Source organism: Gymnoscopelus microlampas (genome assembly GCF_963454915.1).
Source record: "Gymnoscopelus microlampas genome assembly, chromosome: 21".
Taxonomy (NCBI): domain Eukaryota; kingdom Metazoa; phylum Chordata; class Actinopteri; order Myctophiformes; family Myctophidae; genus Gymnoscopelus; species Gymnoscopelus microlampas.
In genome coordinates, this window is record NC_139958.1 from 20,527,150 (window position 1) to 20,549,441 (window position 22,292).

General features: G+C 42.0%; 1 protein-coding gene across 1 annotated transcript in view; it reads left to right on the forward strand.

Annotated features, from left to right (window-relative positions):
• The window catches only part of ass1 (argininosuccinate synthase 1), a 31,668-nt gene extending 24,416 nt beyond the window's left edge, over positions 1–7,252 (forward strand). Inside the window, exons 13-15 of the mRNA XM_084046756.1 lie at positions 2,222–2,378; positions 6,291–6,356; positions 6,570–7,252. Of these exons, the coding sequence (XP_083902882.1) occupies positions 2,222–2,378; positions 6,291–6,356; positions 6,570–6,618 (272 nt within the window). The 3' untranslated portion in view covers positions 6,619–7,252. The remainder of the gene's footprint in view (positions 1–2,221; positions 2,379–6,290; positions 6,357–6,569) is intronic.
• The last annotated feature ends 15,040 nt before the right edge of the window (positions 7,253–22,292 follow it).

The following is a 22,292-nucleotide window of genomic DNA, read 5'->3' on the forward strand; positions in this document are numbered from 1 at the left end:
AGTTTAAGATTTGCTGATGGCAGTAATGCCATTACATTATGTATTTTGAAGTATGTGTATGTGTTGTGCAATATGTTACTTCTTTGTGTTGTAATGTGTTTAATGACTTAATCCCCCCCAAAAACTTGAGTTCTGAAAGTAGCATATCACTTTGCAACCACACTCTCACATTGTCTGTTTGTGATTTGTGAGGACTGACCATGCGTGTGTGTGTGTGTGTGTGTGTGTGTGTGTGTGTGTGTGTGTGTGTGTGTGTGTGTGTGTGTGTGTGTGTGTGTGTGTGTGTGTGTGTGTGTGTGTGTGTGTGTGTGTGTGTGTGTGTGTGTGTGTGTGTGTGTGTGTGCGTGTGCGTTCATAAGAGAGAGGGAGACGTAGAGATGTGTGATGTGTGTCAGCCTCCCTAGCTCAGGTGTCTTAATCCTACCTCCTGCTCTGTCTCCAGTCCCCTGTCCTTCAACCACATAATAGGATCAGCACCATTAGAGGCTGATTACTGGGACACTGCAATTATACCCTCCAGAGAGAGAGAGAGAGAGTGTTGGTCAGAAAGAGAGACAGACAGAAGAGAGTCTTGCAAAGAAAATACACACACATAACACACAAAGGTACCGGGGCCTTCAGCAGGGGGAAAGATTACATTCGCCGTGGATTTAAGGCATGAAAAAAACAACATCTTCAGATCCTCCGAAACGGCCTACAGGGGTTTAACACTGTGGCTTGTTATAGCCGTAGCCACTGGAAGTCCAGGCGTCTGCATCTGTTCTGTATTAGTAGAGTAGTTTTTCTTCCAAACAATTCCTCATGGGCTTAGAGCCACAGCACAGAAGGGATTAAACTTAAACTAAGCTTAAACTATACATACTATACATACGTATATAGTGGACTGGAGAAAACACACCCCAGGTTGATTTATGAGGTGATGGTAGTGGAAAATTTAACTGAGAAACTGTTGCTCTAGATCTGGGGTCTTCAATGTTTTTCAGGCCAAGGACCCCTTAACTGAGAGAGACATGAAGCAGGGACCCCCCACTACATTGCGTACAATTGTGTTCATTTCAGACACTTAACCCATTAAACCTTCAATACTTAGTACTTGATTTGCTCCTTTTCCCCCCTACACCAAACCTAGTCATTGCCGAAAATAGCCGATCTACAAGCTCACAACGCCTCAGGCGTTGTGAGCTTGTAGATCTGCTATTTTTGGCTAATGTTCCTCAGAATAGAGATGCTAGGGTTCAAGTGGTTAATGTAAAAAAAATCCCATCAACCCAAAGATTTGGCGGACCCCCTACAGACCAACGTCTTGGTCATATCCAGACGAAGGCCGCGGCAGAAACCTCGGTCAAATTCTGTAAATACTTATCACTTGCATCTAGAGCCAGATTGTGTGTTTTTTTCCCTTTTATCTAACATTTACCAACCCACACAGTAACTTGTCTCCATCTGAAATAGATTTCTCATTAATACTGACATCAAGCAGAATTCAATTGACCGAGAACTTATTTGGGCCCTGTATGTGTGATTGTCCTGGCTGAAGCCTGTGGCCGAGGTAGAGGACAATGGGCGGAGGGGAGGATTGTGCCTTTGAACGTGACCAGTTGACGAAGTGGAGGTCACCCACTGATGAGAGGGGACCCCCTGCTGAAAAGGGGGCGTACCTGGCTCCCTAACACATACACCACATCCCTAGCCCATCTGTCTCAAAGACTGACAGATCAGTGAAATTACAGAAGAGAGACAGGCATGTATGATCCTCACCTGGAACAGAAATGAGACGGGAGGGAGGGTGTGGGCTGACATAATGGGCTGTGAACGAGGGACTGCCGGTGTCACGCAATTACGTCCGTCTCTCGAGACAGACACATGGATTAAAGTTCTCATTCTCCACAATGATTTCAGTCATTTGGATTCCACAGAGCCCAGCATATGTTTATCTTGGCCCAACTCTTTGCAATCATTTTATACTTAGTTGCGCACTGGTGTTGCATACTGAAAATAGCAAGCTTGTGCGCTTGTAGATCGGATTTTTGGTATGCGACACGGCGCACAATCAAATATAAACGATAATAACCCATGCGGCTGGTAAAGTCGAGCCTGTGGTAATAGATATTAAAGAGTATCTGAATTGGTCAAACTACAGTAGCAACAGAATACATGTTCAGAAGCATCCTCCGTAGTCCGTAAACCCTAATGGTCTCTTTTCGCTCTATGTTTGCATTAGGTTTCTGGTATAGTCCAGAGTGTGACTTTGTGCGCGATTGCATAGCCAAGTCCCAGGAGAGTGTGGAGGGCAAGGTGCAGCTGAAGGTCTTTAAGGGCCAGGTCTACATCCTGGGACGCGAGTCTGCCAAGTCCCTCTACAATGAAGAGTTGGTCAGGTAAGCTCAAGAGGTTAAAGTTAGTGTGTGGGTGTGTAGGGCTGGGCAATATATAAATATAAATGTGATATGAGACAAGATATAGTCTGGGGTTTCGTAATATCATGATATGGCTAAAAGTATTTTCCTGGTTTTAACCACTTAAGTCTTATTTTATACTTTCATACCCATTTAGACCTGAGGCCGATTCTAAAGATGCCTTCTAAATCCTGACCTAAGTTTTCCGAAAAATTTCAAATATTTATTCTTTTTTTTTTTTAAATGTATGTTGCTATATACTGTATATAGCAATAACTACCCCAAAAGGGGTTCCCGGATTGAAAGGTATAGTTAGGTATAGTATAGGGGTTCCCCGTCTAAATGGGTTAAAAATGGTCCCAAAAAAAAATCGGAAATGGGTAAAATAACTGTTCCTACAGTAGATCTGTTATTTTCCTTAATTGTTGATCAATTTGAAAGAAAATGTATATTATCGTCACAGTATCGAGGTCGAGGTGTGTGTGTGTGTGTGTGTGTGTGTGTGTGTGTGTGTGTGTGTGTGTGTGCGTGTGCGTGTGCGCCCGCGGGCACCTGCGCACAGATGTGCTTGAAAATGAAACTCAGCCAACACTATTATCCTTGTGCGCCCAAGAAACATGATGCTTGTTTTCATGTTACCGCTGTATGAATGTTTGACTGCCCTGCTGGCTACAGTACTGTCACTCCACATGGTCCGCCGTCGGTTCCATTGTTGGTTGTGTGGTCAAGCCAGCCAGCCAGCCCCATCCTCCTGTGACCTCCACACCAACACATCTAAATGGACCCGGCTTGACAAAGACATCAGAGAACCACCAAGCCCAATTCCTGGAGGGCACCACCCCTCCCTCCCCTCTCTTAGCTGTGCAACAGTGGGTGCATTCAGGAGGGTGACCCCTGATGCCCTCAAGGCAAGCTCAGTGTTGACCAAAGCAAAGACCCCTCCATATGCCCCTCCATCTCCTCTTGACTCTCTCTCTCTCTCACTCACACACACACACACACACACACACACACACACACACACACACACACACACACACACACACACACACACACACACACACACACACACACACACACACACACACACACACACACACACACACACACACACACACACACACACACACACACACACACACACACACACACACACACCGTTTGTACCCTAAAGTAAGAGAGCTAATGGCATTTTCAGCCAGAGGAGAGAGAGAGGGAGATTTCAGGCCTTTTAAGAGGAAAGTGCCACAGTGTCATGCTAGTTAAGCAGGTCAGGAAGGAGGGGATGAGGCAGCAAGTATTGTTTATGTTTTTTTCCTCAGTTATTCACTCCATGCTTTGGTCTTGGTTTGGCAAGCAAAAGCCCACAGATTTAGGGTATGATGAACATTAACTATGTTTTTGAAGTTCTATGCATGAATATACTGTACTTTTTTAGGGAATATCGCCCGGCAGTGCGCACCATGTCCATTACCTTGCCTGTTACTTTGTCATATAATCATGTGGTTTTTGGTGTGTGATAACATTTTATAACTATATTTTATTGCCATTCGCTTACTTAACACACCAAGCAGGCTAACATACAGTAACTAACGATAATTGTGTGAACATTCCTTAGATTCATCACAGGTGCCAGTTATAATACTCACTATTGTCTCTAATAAGACATGGTTAGTTGGTCATCTTTCGAAACTAGGCAAAAAAATACATAAAATCCCTCTCTCTTTTCAAGGCGCCTCTTGGGAAATTGCCACCTTACATCTCCATTTTGTTAAATCAGTATGTTAATCCTTATCCTACTCTGTCAAATGATTGGCTTGTTCTTGGGGTCCCTTGTATTCAGCATAGCTTGGCAAGACCATCTTTTATTTTGCTGATCCACATTCATCCAACTTGAGACAAAGCACTTTAACATTGGACTCTCTACTGTCTCTTAATCAGTTTAAGGCCAAGACCAGAGACTTCTGTATTTCTTCATGTGTCTGTTTTGACTGATTTATAATGTGATTTGCTGCTTTGTACTGACTTTTATTTACTTACAACTCATGTTGTGCACATGGCCCCACCAGAAATAAGGGATATTGTCATTACAGTCGTGGTGTGGATTCTGCCATCTTTAAACGAAATAACAAAAATATAACATACAGTATACTCTCCCAAATCCTCTCCCATATACCTCAGCCATTTCTCACGTTGTTGCACATGTTTTCTTCTTTCTTTTTTTTTCTTTTTTTCCTTTTTTGGGGGAGGGTGGGGGGGCATCAGGGTGACAGCGGTATTGGATTGCACCTCAACCAGGTCCTCAGGGCCATGGACAGATGGGCTCACTGGTATCCCATGAAGGAACCTATTATCACCCCCAAACACTCTGACATCACCTCAAATTCTGTCTCCACCGCAGCCACACCCAGTCAGACACACAACTCTATACTTTATATCACAGCTGCTTATATATACATCAGCTACACAACTGGAAGCTCTAGCTGAAGCGTATACCCACATTGATTTTCCATTTAAACACGTAAGTCCCTTTTCAATTCTTCGTCGCATGATGGTGTCGTGGGGGAGAAAATATCCAATCAAAATGTGTAAGCTCACAACGCGTAGCAATGCAACACGTTGTGTGCTCGTAGATCTGATATTTTCTGCCAACAATGCCATGCCCAAAATAGGAACACTGGGTTTGAAAGTGGTTAAGAAACACCAGCCATACGCATAGAAACACACACACACACACACACACACACACACACACACACACACACACACACACACACACACCACACACACACCACACACACACACACACACACACACACACACACACACACACACACACACACACACACACACACACGCCAGTGTAGAAGTGAAAGTCCTGTGTGTTCTCTGTAAACAGTATTATTAACTCAGTGGTACTGCAGCCAGTCTCTGCACCCTTCTGAGAGAAAAATGTCACCCCACTAGTTTTCCTCTGCTCTACTCTCAATTAGACTGCAGGGTGTCTTAGAAGGCTGCACTAAGTAACTCCTTGCACGCTCAAACAAAATACCACATGCTTACACACGCAGGCACACACAAACACGCAGATGCTAGAAGCAGCGTGGTGCGCGGTCACACACGGACACGTGCACCGAGGCATATTCTTTGCGGCCACTCACTCATAATGGCTCTTAGGTGCTAGGTGGGGAGCCTTGTATTGAGAGTTGATGATTTAGTTGTCGGTCTTTCTTTTCAGAGTCTTTATTCTATCATTTGTTGGCAATTTCCTTCGTTGCTAAGTGTTTTTGAAAGATGAATGTAGACCTTCCATTGGCAGCTGGGAGGGGAGAACGGGAGGAGAGAGCAGAGAGAGAAAGGGGGGAGCACTGCAGGTAGAAACTACTGTAATTATAGCGTACGCACACACACACACACTCACTCAATCTTTGAGATATACACACACACTGGAAGAGAAATGACAGAGTCCCACACAAAAGAGATACACACTGCCACATCAGTTATAGATTTACTGCTGCATTGACAGACAAAAGACAGAAACATCGGGTTACAAAGTCATCCGTTTTCCTCCGCTTAGCCTGGGCTTGATATGATGGTTGTGTTTGGAAGTGGGATATTCTTATTTATATGTTTTGTGTGTATGGACATGTTTTCCCAAGAATTGATTCTCTCTCTTTCAGGTGCAAACAATGATAAGAACAGTGCAGGCAGAGAAGTCGATATAACACAATTTTCTAAGGAGTTGATTATCAATGATCCAATTATCCCAGTACTTAATGAGGCACCATGGCTCTTGCATTTAACTGTGTTGATACCAAACGTCTTGGTCAGTTTATTTGCAGCATGCCTCTCTCCTGTAACTTCTTGTCTTTCTCTGTCTTCTATACCTTCTAGCATGGACGTGCAAGGAGACTATGACCCATGCGATGCATCTGGCTTCATCAAGATCAACGCTGTCAGGTTTGTGCCTTATCGAGAAGTTCGTCCTTTGCGTCAACTTCATAATAGTGTCATAACAGTGTCGCGCACTGACAATATCAGACCTGCAACTATCTGCAGTGCGCGACACCCTCGTGCAACTAAGTATAACTCACTCAGGCTTTAGCCTTTAACAAGACTGTATCCCTAAAACCTGCACTTTCTTATTGCTCTCCATGCTTTTCTCTTCCGTAGGCTGAGGGAACATCACCGTTTGCAGGGTGCGTCAACCAGCAACAAGTAAATTGATGTTGATTCAGGGACTCTCATAATCCTTTCCTTTCTTAAAGTAGTTGTAGCTTTAGAACATTGTGCCTTGGGCGAACCAATAGCCGAGTGGTTAGGGCACATATCACATGGGCTCTAATGCCTTACAGTGAGTTCCCGGTTCAATTCCCGGCCGGTTGGAACCATTTGTTGCATGTCACTACCCTACTCTCTCTCTGTGTTTCCTGCCTCTCTACAGTCTACACTTAGGTGAAGGCTAAAAAATATATAACTTAGAAAACAGAACATTGTGCCATTTTGTTTACCACCCCCTTTGCCTTATTGTCTTAAAATGGTTTTAAATAGATACACATGGGCATTCATACTCTATTTAATGCCTGTTAGCATTGTAGTTTATTTTTATTTTCAGAGCCTTTTATCATCAGAAAGATGTATTGTATTGATCTTGAGGAGAGATTGGTCGACACAAGACACATTAATAAACGTTCAAAATAGGTTAGATTTTCTTTGCTGATGATAAAATACATGTGAATGCATATATTGTGATTTGAGGGGTTCCGCCTCTCTGTGTATGTTAGGTCAGTACTTTGGCATTGTTGTTACTGTAATACTGTTCTCTGTTACACTAATAAAAGCAAGGAAATACTTGACTCAAGTCTCACGTTGGCTTAAATGAAATGTTGCATTCTCAGTTACATTTACACAATTAATTGCAGTGGGAAACATACTGTACATGTACATGTATGATATTGGATTTTATTATTTCAGATAGTGGTAGTAATACTGTAGTTGATGCCCTGGCACCACACATGTCTGTTTATGACTGTCTGCCTGTTTAACTCATAGTGCACCATGATTGTTGTACTGTGAGGCATAGCACAGTGTATCTTATTAACAATATGTAAATGACGTGGCAGCATTGCAGGAGTTTGGCACAGACGGAAGTCAGCCTGGTGACTATCTGATAACCACTGGAGCAGAAGCGATGAGGCTATTTCTGAGCTCAAATAGCACAAGTCGGGTGGAAGGAAAGCCAATTGGTCACGTATGTATATTCCCCTACTCAGCATGGGGCCCCTATGCTTACGGGATTGAAGAGAAGGCAACTGAGAATGAAGGGAGCAGCATTTAGGGTTGCAGACCGTGATTGAGCTCTGGTTTAAATGAGGACTTTTAGGGGGACATAAATAAAGATCAGTTGGTACAGTGGCGAAAATTGCACTAGTTGTACCTTAATATGGCTATTGCACAAACAACAAGATCTTTACATCTTTTAAACCCTTTAAACCACAAACCCTATAGTGTCCCTATTCTGGGGAGAACATTTGGTGAGAATAGCTGATCTACAAACTCACAACGCTCGAAATCCGCCGCGTTGTGAGTTTGTACATCAGCCATTTTTGCCGGAGAAATTTGTTGTAGAGGGAGGGGTCCTAGTATAGACCCCTGGGGGACACCGGTCAACAAAGTATATAGTTTAAGTGATTAAGACTAATTTGACATACAGTAAAGTGTATTCCAAGATCCATCATACTATATAAGACAAGGTCCTTTGTGTATCCATCCCTTATCTATAGCAAGGGTTCCCAAATTTTTCAGGCCGCGACCCCCCAAAATAATCATATTTGAACTGGGGACCCCCCCACCCTGACAAGCACTTTGTAGGTATTACATTTAGTTAGACTCGGTTCCACAGATAAACATTGTGAAAATAGCCTATTGTGAGGCTATTTTCAGATTTTTTTAACTTTGGAAATGTGCAGAATCTGCAGATACCCTGCATATACTATACTGTGTGTTGGTCTGTTCACTGTTGAGTGAGAAAACAATGTTGCACATTGAGCTAATCATCTGGGGACACCCCCAAAATAATTTGGGGACCCCCCTGGGGGTCCCGACCCCCAGTTTGGGAACCACTGGTCTAACAGCGCTGAAAGGTGTCAATCTTGCAATCGGAGGGCTGGATGCGGAGGGCTTTGCGGTAGAGTCGTACTGAAGAGAAGACCCCCTGCCAGGCCTAATGGCCAAAGAGGCGTCCACGGGCCCTTTCAGTCCCGCAAGAACCCCCTCGGCCCCCGCTCAATTACACCACAAGCATCTCAGTCTTTGCTTGGTCAATTACCAGGCAGCCTCTGCATTTATAGGCGCACACATACATGCAGGTCGCAGGATAATCAGCGGCCAAAATTGCCTGCCATGTGTAGGATGGATGGATGGGTAGGGATTCAGATTAGTCAGTGAAGCTGAAGAGAGAGAGAGAGAGAGAGAGAGAGAGGCCGGAGCAAAGAGGAATGGCTATCAGTCTCAATCTTACTTAGATGGTTTGAGGAGGTGGATGGTGATGATGACCTTTTCAATTTTGTCATGTTCTAGAAGGATATTACGCTTAGAAATTCTGACTGACGTGATACATTGTGTTGTACAGGGTTTGAAAGCGGGGAACTTCCAACCTGGCATCCCTGTTTTATTATATAAAAATGAAAATGGCAGATTTCCCAGTGAACTTGTAGATTATTAGAAGTACAGTATATAGGGCTTAAGTGGTTAATCAACAAGAAAGTGGTCAATCAGGAGAAAGTGTATTATATGTATGTGTACATACAATATGTGCACATATACCTGCGCCTATATCCATCACCTCATCTCGTGTTTCACCGCTCATCCTCAAGCTCCTCCCTCCTACCCGTCTAACCCAACCAGCCAGGTATGAAAACGGGCCGACACCTGACCAAGGGAATTAATCATCCTTGACCCCACGCCAATTACCCCTCATTACCTGCTCTATGTCTTCCTCTCAGGGGAGAGCAGTGCTACAATAGCGCAACATGAAAGTCAGCGGCGTCACAGAATGGAGCCCTAATGGACACTCCTGTGCGACTGTGTCTGGCTCCTCTGGAAGCCCCCCATTCGAACCGACCTTCAAGTCCTTGTCACTCTCTCATAGGGCGTGTACAAAGGACGCTATTGTCCCACGGTTGCTCTAGCCTCTTGAGATGGAGAGCTAAAGGCCCGCTGGCAATAAGCAGGAGCAGCCATGCAGAAAGAGGGATGATTTTGACTGAGGCTTGTGAAGTTCCTTCACAGGGACTGTGGAGGGAAAAAAACGCTCAGGTTGTGAGGGGATCACGCTCCGTATTTTATCAACTTCAACTTTTGTCTCATCACAGGTTTAAAAGTGTAAAAAAAGTAGGTGAAATGATTTGTTTGTACGAGCTCGCGTCATTTGCTGTTTTCAAGAACGGGGAAAAGAAGAAAGAAACATGGTCAGATGTGTCAAATATTCCTAATATGAGTAAAATATATACATAAGGTCCATGGTTAAAAACGGTAAAGGAATGAGGAAGTTAAAATAGCAGCAGATATACTACCAGATATTCAGAAGTTTTTTTGGATCCTTGTAGAGGAGTAAAGAGTACAATATTTGCCTCTGAGATGTAGTAAAGTATTGAAAAATTAACTCAAGTAAAAGTACCCTACACTACTTAAGTACAGTACTTGAGTAAATGTACTTGGTTACTTTCCACCACTCAAAATTCCTCCTGTCTCAAGCCCATCACAAATCTCAGGTCATTCAATCCCTGCTCCATGTCTACCTGTCTGTGTGGAGAGGGCTCCCGTGTTCACTGACCTCTCCCCTTAAACGACAGGCTACACAATAAGACAGGAACAATAACCACTGAGGGGGGTCAATTACCACCAATTAGAAGCCCAAGTAGAACCCACCTTCATTATGGTTTGTGTGTAACCCAAGCCCAGAGAGCTCTATGGTGGCTCTATTGTGACGGCCGTCCCCCAGTGTCTGAGCCCTGCCATCACCTGCCTCCAGGGTTCCCAGGTATACACTGCATGATGATCCTTGAATGATTTCTATGCACATATATATATATATGTGTGTGTGTCTGTATATCTATCTATCTATCTATCTATCTAATCTATATCCACACACACTACACCTGTGCCGGCCTACTCAGGAATGATGCAAGCCCACCCAGTTATGCAATACCCGTTGTACGCGTTTGTCAAAGTAGAGTTAGCTGTCGTACTTGTCTGTCTGTCTGTCTGTCTGTGTCCCTTTTATGCCTGTATATGGAGATTTCTGTAGCTGTCTGTCTTTGTCCCTTTTATACCCATGTATGGAGTTCCGTTCAAGGCCAAATATGCATTCCAGGCCAGTCTATGACGTTGGTATATGATGTCATATTGATGACACTCAATATATGGGGATTTACAGTTTTATCAATGTTGTTTGTACCTGTCTGTCTGTGTCAAGCCCCCAGAACCTCTCGGAGGATTATTGAAACCATAGCCAAATCTGGTATTGCAAGACTTCCGCATTTAGGACGCTACTGCGCATGCTTCTATCGTCTGAAACGCTGGTGCGCCTCCTCTATTGGCTCCAACGTTGGAGCCAATCCCGGAAGAAGAATGTACTTCCAGGTGCTTCATGCACTGGTAAGCAACTTTCATTAAAATGAATAGGTGGGGGCGGGGCAGTCTGTTCTCTAGATCTATTATAACTGGTAGTGGTCTGTGTCCCTTTTATGCCCATATATGGAGATCTCTATATGTGTCTGTCTACCTGTGTACCTTTTATGCTCATTATGGAGTTCCCTGATGTCATCAGTATATGCCTATATATGGGCATAACGGTCGGATGAGCAGTTTTGGACAACCGCCTTTTCGAACGACTCGGCGCCGGGCGTGGTGCACTCACACGGGTCGTCGAGGACGCACAACGAGTTTGAAGTCAGTCGGCCGGTCAGACGGTTCTCCCTCAGGTCATCGGCAACGCGTACACCGAGTTAGGAGACAGAGAGAAGCTACTGTACATGCCAGATCAGGCTGTCATATACTGTAGTCTTCAGTGCCTTTTCACAGGTATCACAGATGTGTTTTGTACTCCTCTTTCCTTCAGTAAAACAATCACAGTTTCATCCATACATATAAGAACAACACAATAGCAGCATCTAGGCCTATACTGTCAATTCAGCTAAATCTAAAGATCCCTATGCTTTGTTTGGGATTGCACTTAATGTTGCTTTATCCAGCAAGCAAAGGGTTAACAGCATCATCCCCTGAGATTCATACAGATCAAGCTAATGGGCTTGGAAAAGACGATGATGTCATTGTTTATCTGCTGAAAGACACCATAGATTGCTTTAGAGTTACCCCTATAAATTTTTACTGGCACCACTGCATAAAGTAAACCACAGGGATACATAGATAGTTAGATTCATTATTTTGGTGTATAGGGGAAAAAAAGGAAGGGACCAATTATAGACCCCTGAGGGACCCCTGTCAATTAAGTATATAGTAGGGTTTGAGTGGATAACCGTCTTGCGGGGGTGAGACACTAACAAGTCTCAAGAATAAGATAGCTTGTAGCATCAAAGACATTGCAGTGACATGTGAGTGTGTGGATTGGGCAAAGACAGGGCTATATAGATGCTATGATAGTCTAGTTGAGCACTGAGCTGATGCAAAAGGGTAATACAAATTGGTAATAACATTGCTTGCATTCATTTGTTAATTCACTCTATATATATAGACCCCTTAACAGACGACGTCACACTGGCTGCACGCAGCCAGTATGCGCGCAACGAAACCCATTATATCAGGTCTCGTTAGGACGCGTCTCACTAGCCAACACACACAAGAGGGGGTTGGGGTGTGCTGAAACCAGTGCACCCCGAAACAGGTTGGGAATTGATTGCGTGAAACAATCACCTGTGCGTCCAGGCTCAATGTTAGTAAACAAATAATTGGTCTATACTATGATGTACATAAATGTACGTCGGTTTGTACATTGCAGATGTGCACTTCAGCAGTGTTGAAATATGGCTACTTCATTCATAGCGTAGTGAAATATAATATACAGCGACATAAAGAGACCATATGTGAAGGTGCATCCATAAAGTGGGATACATTTGCCTCCAAGGCTTGCTAATATCCATGGATCCTGTTATGTTTTTTGTGTGTGTGTGTGTGTGTGTGTGTGTGTGTGTGTGTGTGTGTGTGTGTGTGTGTGTGTGTGTGTGTGTGTGTGTGTGTGTGTGTGTGTGTGTGTGTGTGTGTGTGTGTGTTCCATGTTGGTAAAGCCTATTTTCTGGTGTCAAAGGACACCCGTACGGTTATATCCTTAGGATCTATAGACAGATGGGGCCATTACGGTCAAAGCTCTTGGCTTTGTTTGGCCTGAGCCTGTGATGAAATATTGATGGAAAAATAGAAATATTTTGCCTGCTGCTCAATGTTGCCCATCTAAAAGGGTTAATGAGTGTTAAGGCTTCCATGTCTCCTGTTACATGTGTAGCCCTACAAGCACTAACATTGATTACACTGGATTCTGATGTCTCTATGGGGCTAAAAACAATCAATAGCATTTTACAATATCGGATTAAGTTACCTACACAAACCTTTTCAAAGTGTAGACTAGTACTTTTAGTACTTAAATACTTTCTTATGTTGTAAACCTCAATTCTTGACAGTATGATCGATACTGTCTGTACTGCATCATGAGTAATTATTATCAGTTCTATCAAGAGCTTTAGGCTTCTCTAATATTTCAAGCATTTCCTACAATCATCCCTTGAATATTTCATACAGTATAACTATTAATGTAACATCAAATGACAGTTTGCCTCAGGACTGTTCTCTTATGACTTTCATACTTGGAAAGTGTTCAGACCCCTTCACTTTTTCCCATGTTTTGTTGTTATAGATTGGATTTGCATAAGTATTCAGACCCTTTGCTAGGGTGTGACACATGAGCCTCCTTGAGATGTCTCTATGATGTGATTGGAGTCCACCAAATTCAATTGCTTAGCCTATACATGATTGTGACAAATTTAATTGATTAGACATGATTTAGAAAAGGCACCCGTCCATCTACATAAAATCCTGCAGTTCACACTCACAGTGCATGTCAGATTAAAAACCGAGCCATGACATCCAGCAGTTTCTAGGGAAGTTCTGGGGAAGGCAATAAAGAATTGCTAATTTGTTCACACTGATGAAGGACGGATTACTGAAAGCTTTCTGCGGTGTAACAAATGAATAATAATTAATCTGAGCAAACAGATCTTTATAAGTCTAACCCTTTCTTTACCTAAATATGTATGGAAGAAGTTTGGACCACACTACTCTTCCTAAAGCTGGCAGTCTGCCCAAAATCAGTGTTAATTTCGTCGACTAATGACGAAAAATGTTTGTCGTTTTCACTGACAAAACCGAAATAAAAATGAAATAAAACTAAGCTATGATGACTAAAACTAATACTAAATATATTGTCAATTTCGTCAATAAATAAAAACTAGACTTAAATGTTAGGGAGGGACAAGTGGAGAAGAGATCCAGTAGAACTAAAAGACAAGTCATTTTATGTTTGCTTGCACTTGGGTGTTGCGCTCTGAAAATAGCAGAACTACAAGCTCACAACGAGTTGTGAGCATGTAGATCGGCTATTTTCAGCATGCAACCAAGTGTAAAATCAGCCATTACGAAGCCATCAAGGCCTGCCAAAATACATTTTTGTCGACAAAATCAACTGTAGATTTGGTTGACTAAAATCTTATGATATTTAGTCGACTAAAACTAGACTAAAACTAAAATGATGACTAAAATATGACTAAAACTAAATTAAATTTGATTCATAAGACTATGACTAAACTAAATCAAGATTTGCTGTCAGAATTAACACTCGGACAAACTCAGTAATGGGACAAGAAGGGCCGTGGTCAGTGAGGTGACCAAGATCCCAAAGGCCACTCTGACAGAGCTGGAGAGTTCCTCTGCAGATAGGGGAGAACCTGTCAGATCACCTATTTTTAGCAAAGATATTTAGAGAAGAGCGAACTAGGGTCAACTAAGTATAGGATTTTAAGTTGTCAAACACTGCTAAAAACAATATTTTTTTCCAGTTCTGGCCACTGAGTCTAATGCCAATTGTGTTTGCTGTTGCACCATTCAGTATGTCCTTTTAGCTTTTAGTTTCTTCCACTGTTGTTTATGATATGAATGTATGAGACTGCTTGTCTCCAATAATTATTTTCTTTTTGTGAACCCATTAAATGTGGTGGGTCTGCTGTGTCTCCCATCCAACTGAAGCTGTGAGGTCTCTATTGACCTGTTGAGCCTGGCACCAAACTCGTCGACCAAACGTCTTTCACTTTAGGTGTGAGAATCAAAATACTGTAGCATGTTTATACTTTAAAAAGAAATGTAGCTGGAAATTGCCGCTCTATGGACTCACAACACTGCTATTTGTGCTATTTTTGAATATTTTGAAAGAAATTTGGGGAAAACATTTACCATATTAGAATAGTCTATTGGCAGTTTAAAAAAAATCACAACAATGTCACTATTTAGGAAGACGCCAACGTGGATTATACACAATAAAGCCAAAGCTTGTTTCCATTGTGGTCCACATTGAAACATAGAACAACAGCAATACATATAGGACAAGAGGTACCCTAAGAGAAGAATCCAATGCAGAGTGGGCTATCCGGGGTAGGGATCTTATATGAGCAGTTAGTGCTTGATGGAGCAATGATTTGAGGTCATTCTTCAATCTCGCAAGGGAATTTAGGGATTTCAGGGCTGAAGGGAGGGCATTCCACTGAGTAGTGGCTGCGTAATAAAACCCCTTAAGCGTCCCGAAACTGGGGGGGGAACAAGATCATATGAACTTTCCCTGGTTGAGTACCTGTGAGCATCCTTACTCTGGGCAGGTAATTTAACAAGTATTTGGGATGAGAAGCATTTAGAATTCTGAAGACCAGACACAGTGAGAGCTGAGATACTCTCTCCTCCACGAGATGAGCCCTGGGGTTAAATTTTAGAAGTAACCTCACAAGCTTATTTCACATTTCACATTCAAAATAGGGATGCCAGGTTCAAAGCTAAATGAACAAAGTTTCAAAAAGATTTCACTGAACTATCACTATAACCAGCTGTACCAAAAATCCACCTTCATCATTACCACTCCCTCCTCCACTCCCCAGGGCAGTAGTAATGCAGCATGTTTATCTCAAATCAATAGATTTATCCCCTTCCCTACAAGGGACTACTCTCTACTTTGGCCCTCTCCCCTGCCTGTGCTCCCAGGGGTCTACTGCTGGGGTTTGTTTGCTGCCATACACTCATTATGTTCTTCGATCTGTTAGCTGCTAGGTAGTGAAAGGATGAGTGGCCTATCAGGTTCAAGGTGGCAACCATTGTAGCCTTCCCTCACACTCTCGCTCTCTCTCTCTCTCTCTCTCTCTCTCTCTCTCTCTCTCTCTCTCTCTCTCTCTCTCTCTCTCTCTCTGAATCCTTGCTTGAATGGTTGAGTGAATGTTTAATAGCACTGGTTATTTGGTTATTGCTGTGTGATAGGATAAATGGTAACGCATTGTGTGTACGTATGTGTGAACTATACCCAGGCATACAATTTTTTGGGGGTTTCGTTTTTATTTATATAAGGGTTTGCTGCATGTGTTCCATCTAGAAAAATACTCTATTTCATTCCTAGGCTAAATATTTCAGTGGTCATTTAGCACTGTAATGTTGGGTTCTAATGACCACTAGATGGCAACATATAAAGTGCATCTGATTTAACTACTTAATAAAAAACGTAATTTTCTCTTTTGTAAAGAAGCCATGTTGTTATGTACTGTGTGACATTCTAATAATGCTGTTTTATAGATGATTTGTTTGTGCACTTTGCTCAGGAATTACTTGTCAGGTGAGACATGCAAGGGAATAGGAGGAGATTTTATATTGCAAAATAGATTAAAAACCAACAGAGTGCAGGTATAGTCAATTTCACCCCTAAAATGCTGTGGTTGTAACCTGCTGTGAGGATTCAAAAGATATGTCGTTCTTGGATAAATAAATAAAAATGTTGTCCATCTCCTGCTCCCTGCTTGTGTGCTTTTATTCCTGTCATACCTTGGATTTGAATGGTACCTCCTGTCATTTGTAAGAAGAACATCTCACTGGCAGCTTGCTCACTTGTGACAGCAGAAGAATTGCCTGCAAAAACACTCTTTGTCAGCTCACGGTGCAAAGAGCTCACAAACAAGCCTATTTAGTTATTATTTCCTCTCGGTCGCAGATACACACAATAAAGCGAGGATTTTTTTTAAAGAAAAAAAAACATCAGAAAAGGACAGGTGGAGAGAGGCCAGGAGAGGTATGGGAGGGGTGGGCATGAGGGGGTACTGGTGCCAGGGAGGGGTCATAGTGTCCCTGTGGAGAGAAATAGTGGAAAACATCCGTCATTTTCACCACATGATTCCCTGTAATTGAGTCATTTAAGATACAAATACGGGGTGGAATCAAAGCAAAATGGCTAGGGTGGAAGAGGAGGAGGCTGAAAGAAAAAGGAAGAGAAAGAGGGAAAAAATTGAGAGATAGAAATGTACTTCTCCTCTTATTGGACGATGCAGATCTCTTTCTTTTCATCTGTCAATCAAGGCACTAGGCAGGATGTGACCTGTCAAGAGATTTTTCTCTTTTTTTGGGGTAATTTGTCCCTTATGGTTGACATTCACCTGCCACTATATGGCAGTGCTTCCTAGCTTCTATCTGATCTTGAATCAAACTGGTACTCATTGCAGCTGCACAGTAAAATCCCCAATGTTAGATTAACTCTTGAGTCTGTACAAATGTAATCAAATGGACACTTACAGGTCCATTTGGTTAAATCTGTACCGTTTCAGAGTTAGGACGAGGACGATTTTGTAGTGTATACTTAAATGAGGGGTCCTTTTCCTTAATACTTTGCTTTGAACATGCTGGCACCTTTGTTGATTGTTTGTTTCAAAGCTGCAATCTGGAACTTATTTTGTATGGTGGAGTATTTTAATACAATGTCTCATGTGCGGGAGATGTGGGTTTGAATCCTGGGAAGGACATAAGTCTTATGGATTGTAACTTAAATTTCAAGGGCGCTCACAGTGTGATAAAAAAATGTAAGCTACTGGATATGTGTGTGTGTGTGTGTGGGGGGGGTATACATTTGTGCATATTTGCACATTTCTGTGTGAAGAAGGGAAAAGAGGATAAGATAATGCTTTGCATATGCAGTATACATGTAATAGGTAGTGACTCACACTTGTCACACAACTGATTTAAATTAGACCACACTCAAAGGTTAGGCTTGAAGCCAGTAAAATTGGGGCATTGTCTTTTATTGCTGGGGTTGGCGCTTCAAATGTTAGCGGCTTTTCTGGAAGTGGCACTAAATGCTTTACTCTCCACAGACTATGTGTTTGTATTTGAATAAAAGCTGTGCTTGAGACAGGGATAGCAAGTGGTCTCCGAATGAAACAATATCCCTGAATGTATCCTGCCTTTAGAAATGTGCGTCCATAGAGGAACCACAGCAATTATAAGGCAATTACAGTTTCATATAGCCTGCTCTTTTGAGGGAGAGGAGGGTTGAGGAGGTAAAAGCTCAGTTGTTAAAAAGATTGAGCTCGGCAGTGTTGGTGTGTCATTTCCATATTGATTGATTGATGTACTTTATTTAGTAAGACATGAGAACAACAGTACATGGAAGTACAAATTCACAATACAAGGTCTACTAAACTGGAAGACTCATAAAAGCACAGAGCTTGTTTCAAATGAGTTCCCCATGCACACAAATCATGATGACATATAAGAGACAGACAGATATACACAACTACTATAGAATGTCATACAATCAGTTTACAGGTTACTGGTATGAAGGGTGAGAAATATGTACAAAAGGAGAAGGAGAGAGGGGGGGGGGGGGGGGTAGGGGGGTAGGTTAGGTTAGGACTTAGACAGGGGCCATTTTCCAATTGCAGCCTCCTGAAGGTGTATCTTTAGGGCTGTTTTGAAAGAGAGTAGGGTTTTACACTCCTTTACTCCTTTTGGTAGGGCGTTCCACATTTTTGATGAATAGCATGAGAACGAGTTACTTCCCTTTGTTGAGCCAAAAAAGGGTTGGACAAGGTTTGTGGAGCTGCCTCTGGTATTGTGATTGTGGACATCATTAACATTTTGGAAGTATTTTGACAAATACAGGGGGATCCCAATGTTGTGATATATCTTGAAGACCAGGCCCATAGCAAGTTGCTGTACTCTGTCCGCAACCCTAAGCCATCCAATCTTATCAAAATGATCAGGGGTTAGATGGATTTTGTAGTTGAGGCCAAGAAGTAGCCTTACTAGTTTGTTTTGGGATGTTTGGAGCCTTGTTTTTAAGGCCTTGGTGGTGTTGTGATACCATGAAGTACATGCATAATCGTAATGACCTTGTATGAGGGCCACTGCAAGAGTCTTCAGAGTCTTCTTACTGACTTTACGATCAATACTCCGCAAAAAACGTGTTTTTTTGTGGACCGTTTTGATCGTTTTTTCAGCATTTTTGTCACCAGAGAGGTCAGCCTCCAAGATAGAGCCCAGGTAGGTAATTTCGTTTTTTCTTTTGATGATATCATCACCCGCTTTGATCGTGAAGCTCTCTGCCTTTCTGAGGTTAGGAGTGGACCCAAAGAGGATGCATTCCGTTTTGCCCAGGTGTAATGAGAGCTTGTTGTCGGAGAGCCAGATGCAGATCTTGTTGAGTTCAGAGCTGAGAGTTTTCTCAACCTGCAGCCTGTCCCTGTCCGAGACTAGCAGGGCCGAGTCATCTGCGAACAGGAACAGGTTGCAGTCGCAGGCTGACGACATGTCATTCACATATATCAGGAACAGTAAGGGTCCTAGTATACTTCCTTGGGGAACACCACAAGTCACTGGGAGGGGGGGGGACTGGGTGCCGTTTACTTCCACCACTTGCTCCCTCCCTTCCAGGTAGGATCTCATCCAGTTCACTGACGTGTCATCAAAACCTATTGCTCTGAGCTTATTGATCATAATCGGGTGATTAACGGTGTCAAAAGCCTTCTGGAGGTCCAGCATGACCATGCCGCAATATTTGCCCTTTTCAATCTCTTGTTTGATAGAGTCGTTCAAATAGAGAAGGCATGTGTCAGTGGAGTGGTTTGTTCTGAAGCCAGATTGGAATTTGTAGATTAGATTTTTCTCGGCAAGATACTTGTCGACCTGTTCATAGACTATTTTTTCCATGACTTTCGAGATGGAGCTTAGAATAGAAATAGGGCGGTAGTTGCCAGGGTCTAATTGGTTTCCTTTTTTGAACAGAGGGGTCACCCTTGCTTTTTTGAAGTCGTTGGGGACCTGTCCCTGTGTGGTGGAGAGGTTGAATATGTGGGTAATGATTGGAGCAATGGAGGCGGCTGAGTCTCTGAGTATGTTGACAGAATCCCAATGAAGGGATGGTTCAGGAGTGGACTGCATGACTAGCAAAAAGAAACGTCTTCACTACAACAAATTAAGTTTAACCACTTTGTGTCACTATTTTGGGCATGTCTTTATTATTTAGCAAAATCTCTTCAAAGATAGTGAAAATAGCTGATCTACAAGATTGTTAGTCTGTGTTATCCTGTAAATGCAATGTATATGGTATGTTTGTTTCAGCAGAGCTAGTTGTAAGACCACAGCATGACAACACATGCATAAAACATGACAATTAGAATGCCTATATATTGTGTGCATTTATCCAGACATGTTCATGGTTGATACTTACTGTATGGTCCCTTGGAGTAAATTCAACACAACTGGATAGGAATGTATGTTCCTTTTTTTTCGTTTTTATTATTTCTGGTGAAGAGAGGGTTTGCAGCTCGAGCTACGGTGAGGACAAAGTGCTGAATGCAACATACTAGCCATGGTGCCTAGGTGACCATTGGTTGAACTTACACACTGAATTTGTTTGAGTGGCCCTAGTTTATGTACATTTCACAACAGTGAACCCTGTGGGCAAAAACACATACTCTGAATTACAGTCACTCGCAGAGACCGCTTAATTCTATTCTTATCCAATTCTCACTACTTGAATGACAGAGTTCCAGACATGAACACCTGCGTCCTGAGTAAGTGTCGGTGTCGGGGGGGGGGGGGGGGGTTTGAGGGGGGCATGTCTGACTATGTTTATAGCCAGTGCATAACCCTTTGATGCTATAATTCAGACATCATCTCCCAGCCACCTCTGGGTGTCTGAATACATTGGCTAGCACATGGTAGCAATATGTTACCAGGGCCAGATATCATACTTCACTCAGGCTAAATTGGAGCGCTTCATTTAGAGGTGTTGGTCTGGATAGAGTAATAGCATCCCGCTAGCCCGCACCCCCACCCCCTCCGCCCACTTAATTTCTCTCCTTCTTTTTCGGAGGTGATAAAATGCCCAGAGGCAGACGAGGCAGGGAAATTGATATCTCTGTGTGCCCCTCAGAGGCAACGGATTCATGATGGGACGTCAATCTGCTTGTCTCTAAGACAGACAGGGGTAATCAGCTATATCTGAGTAACTGCTTGAGTATATTGTACATAGGCATAAGGAATCAGTCATTTAGATCTGAAGAACAAAATGTAAAATATATTTTCCCACTCCATTTAATTGTATTGCTCATATCTGTCTTCCTGTATGTGAACCTTGATTGCCGTTGTCAGACCACAAATTGGCAATTAGTAAAAGTTTGATCATGTCCTGTGTGATCTTACCAAGGAAAATATTCATAAGTAATCAGCATTCACTGTATACTGTCTGTAAGCTGGATATAACACACTGAGCATTGCATCCAATCTTTGACTACCAGGCACTCAATGAAATAAATAATGTTGGCCATTTGAACTGTTTCTAGCTCCACATATCACTTGGACCTGCAATCATTTTAGACTTTACTGGCTGGCTTTTCCCTCATCGAGGTTTGGATACAATTTATGGAGCAGGAACTGTTTTGCATAATCAGTTTGGAAATTTGTAGCAATTTTACTCTCCTCTGCTTGGCTGCTGGCAATTTCCAGATGTGCAACAATAGATGTTTCCACATGTGCGGCAAGAGGGGAAATCCAATATTCCTCCATCTTCATATCTTCATGTCTGGCTGAGATTAGTTTCATTCTGACCAGATAGATTACAATGTTGGAACTACAAAATTGCAGAAGTCCATTTAGAAACATTACAGAGGCTCTCTATACTGTGAGCTAAGTTATGCCTAATTTATCTTCCAATTTATCAACAATATATTTCTTGAAGTTATATCTAGAAAGCCACTGAATGAAAATGGTGTTGGAGGAGAGTTAAGAAAAAAGATGACATTAACGCGTCTAAAACCTATAATTTTTATAAACAACTAAACGAACATCATAAACAACTAAACGCACAGCACACACAGACCAATTATGGAAAAAAAAAAAAATAGAAAAAAAAAAATACATATATATATATATATATATATATATATAGAGAGAGAGAGAGAGAGAGAGAGAGAGAGATCAGAAGTCTATATATATATGTATATAATATATATATATATATATATATATATATATATATATATATATATATACACATATATATATATATATATATATATATATATATATATATATATATATATATATATACATATATATATATATATATATATATATATATATATATATATATATAATATAATATATATAATTATTATTAACAATAATGTAATATCCTACTATAATTCTAGTTATTATAATCATTATAAAGCTCAATGGTTCACAAAAATCACCACACTCATTTGAGCATGCGCTGTGACGATCAACTCGCGAGATCCTCTGGCTCGCGGAGCT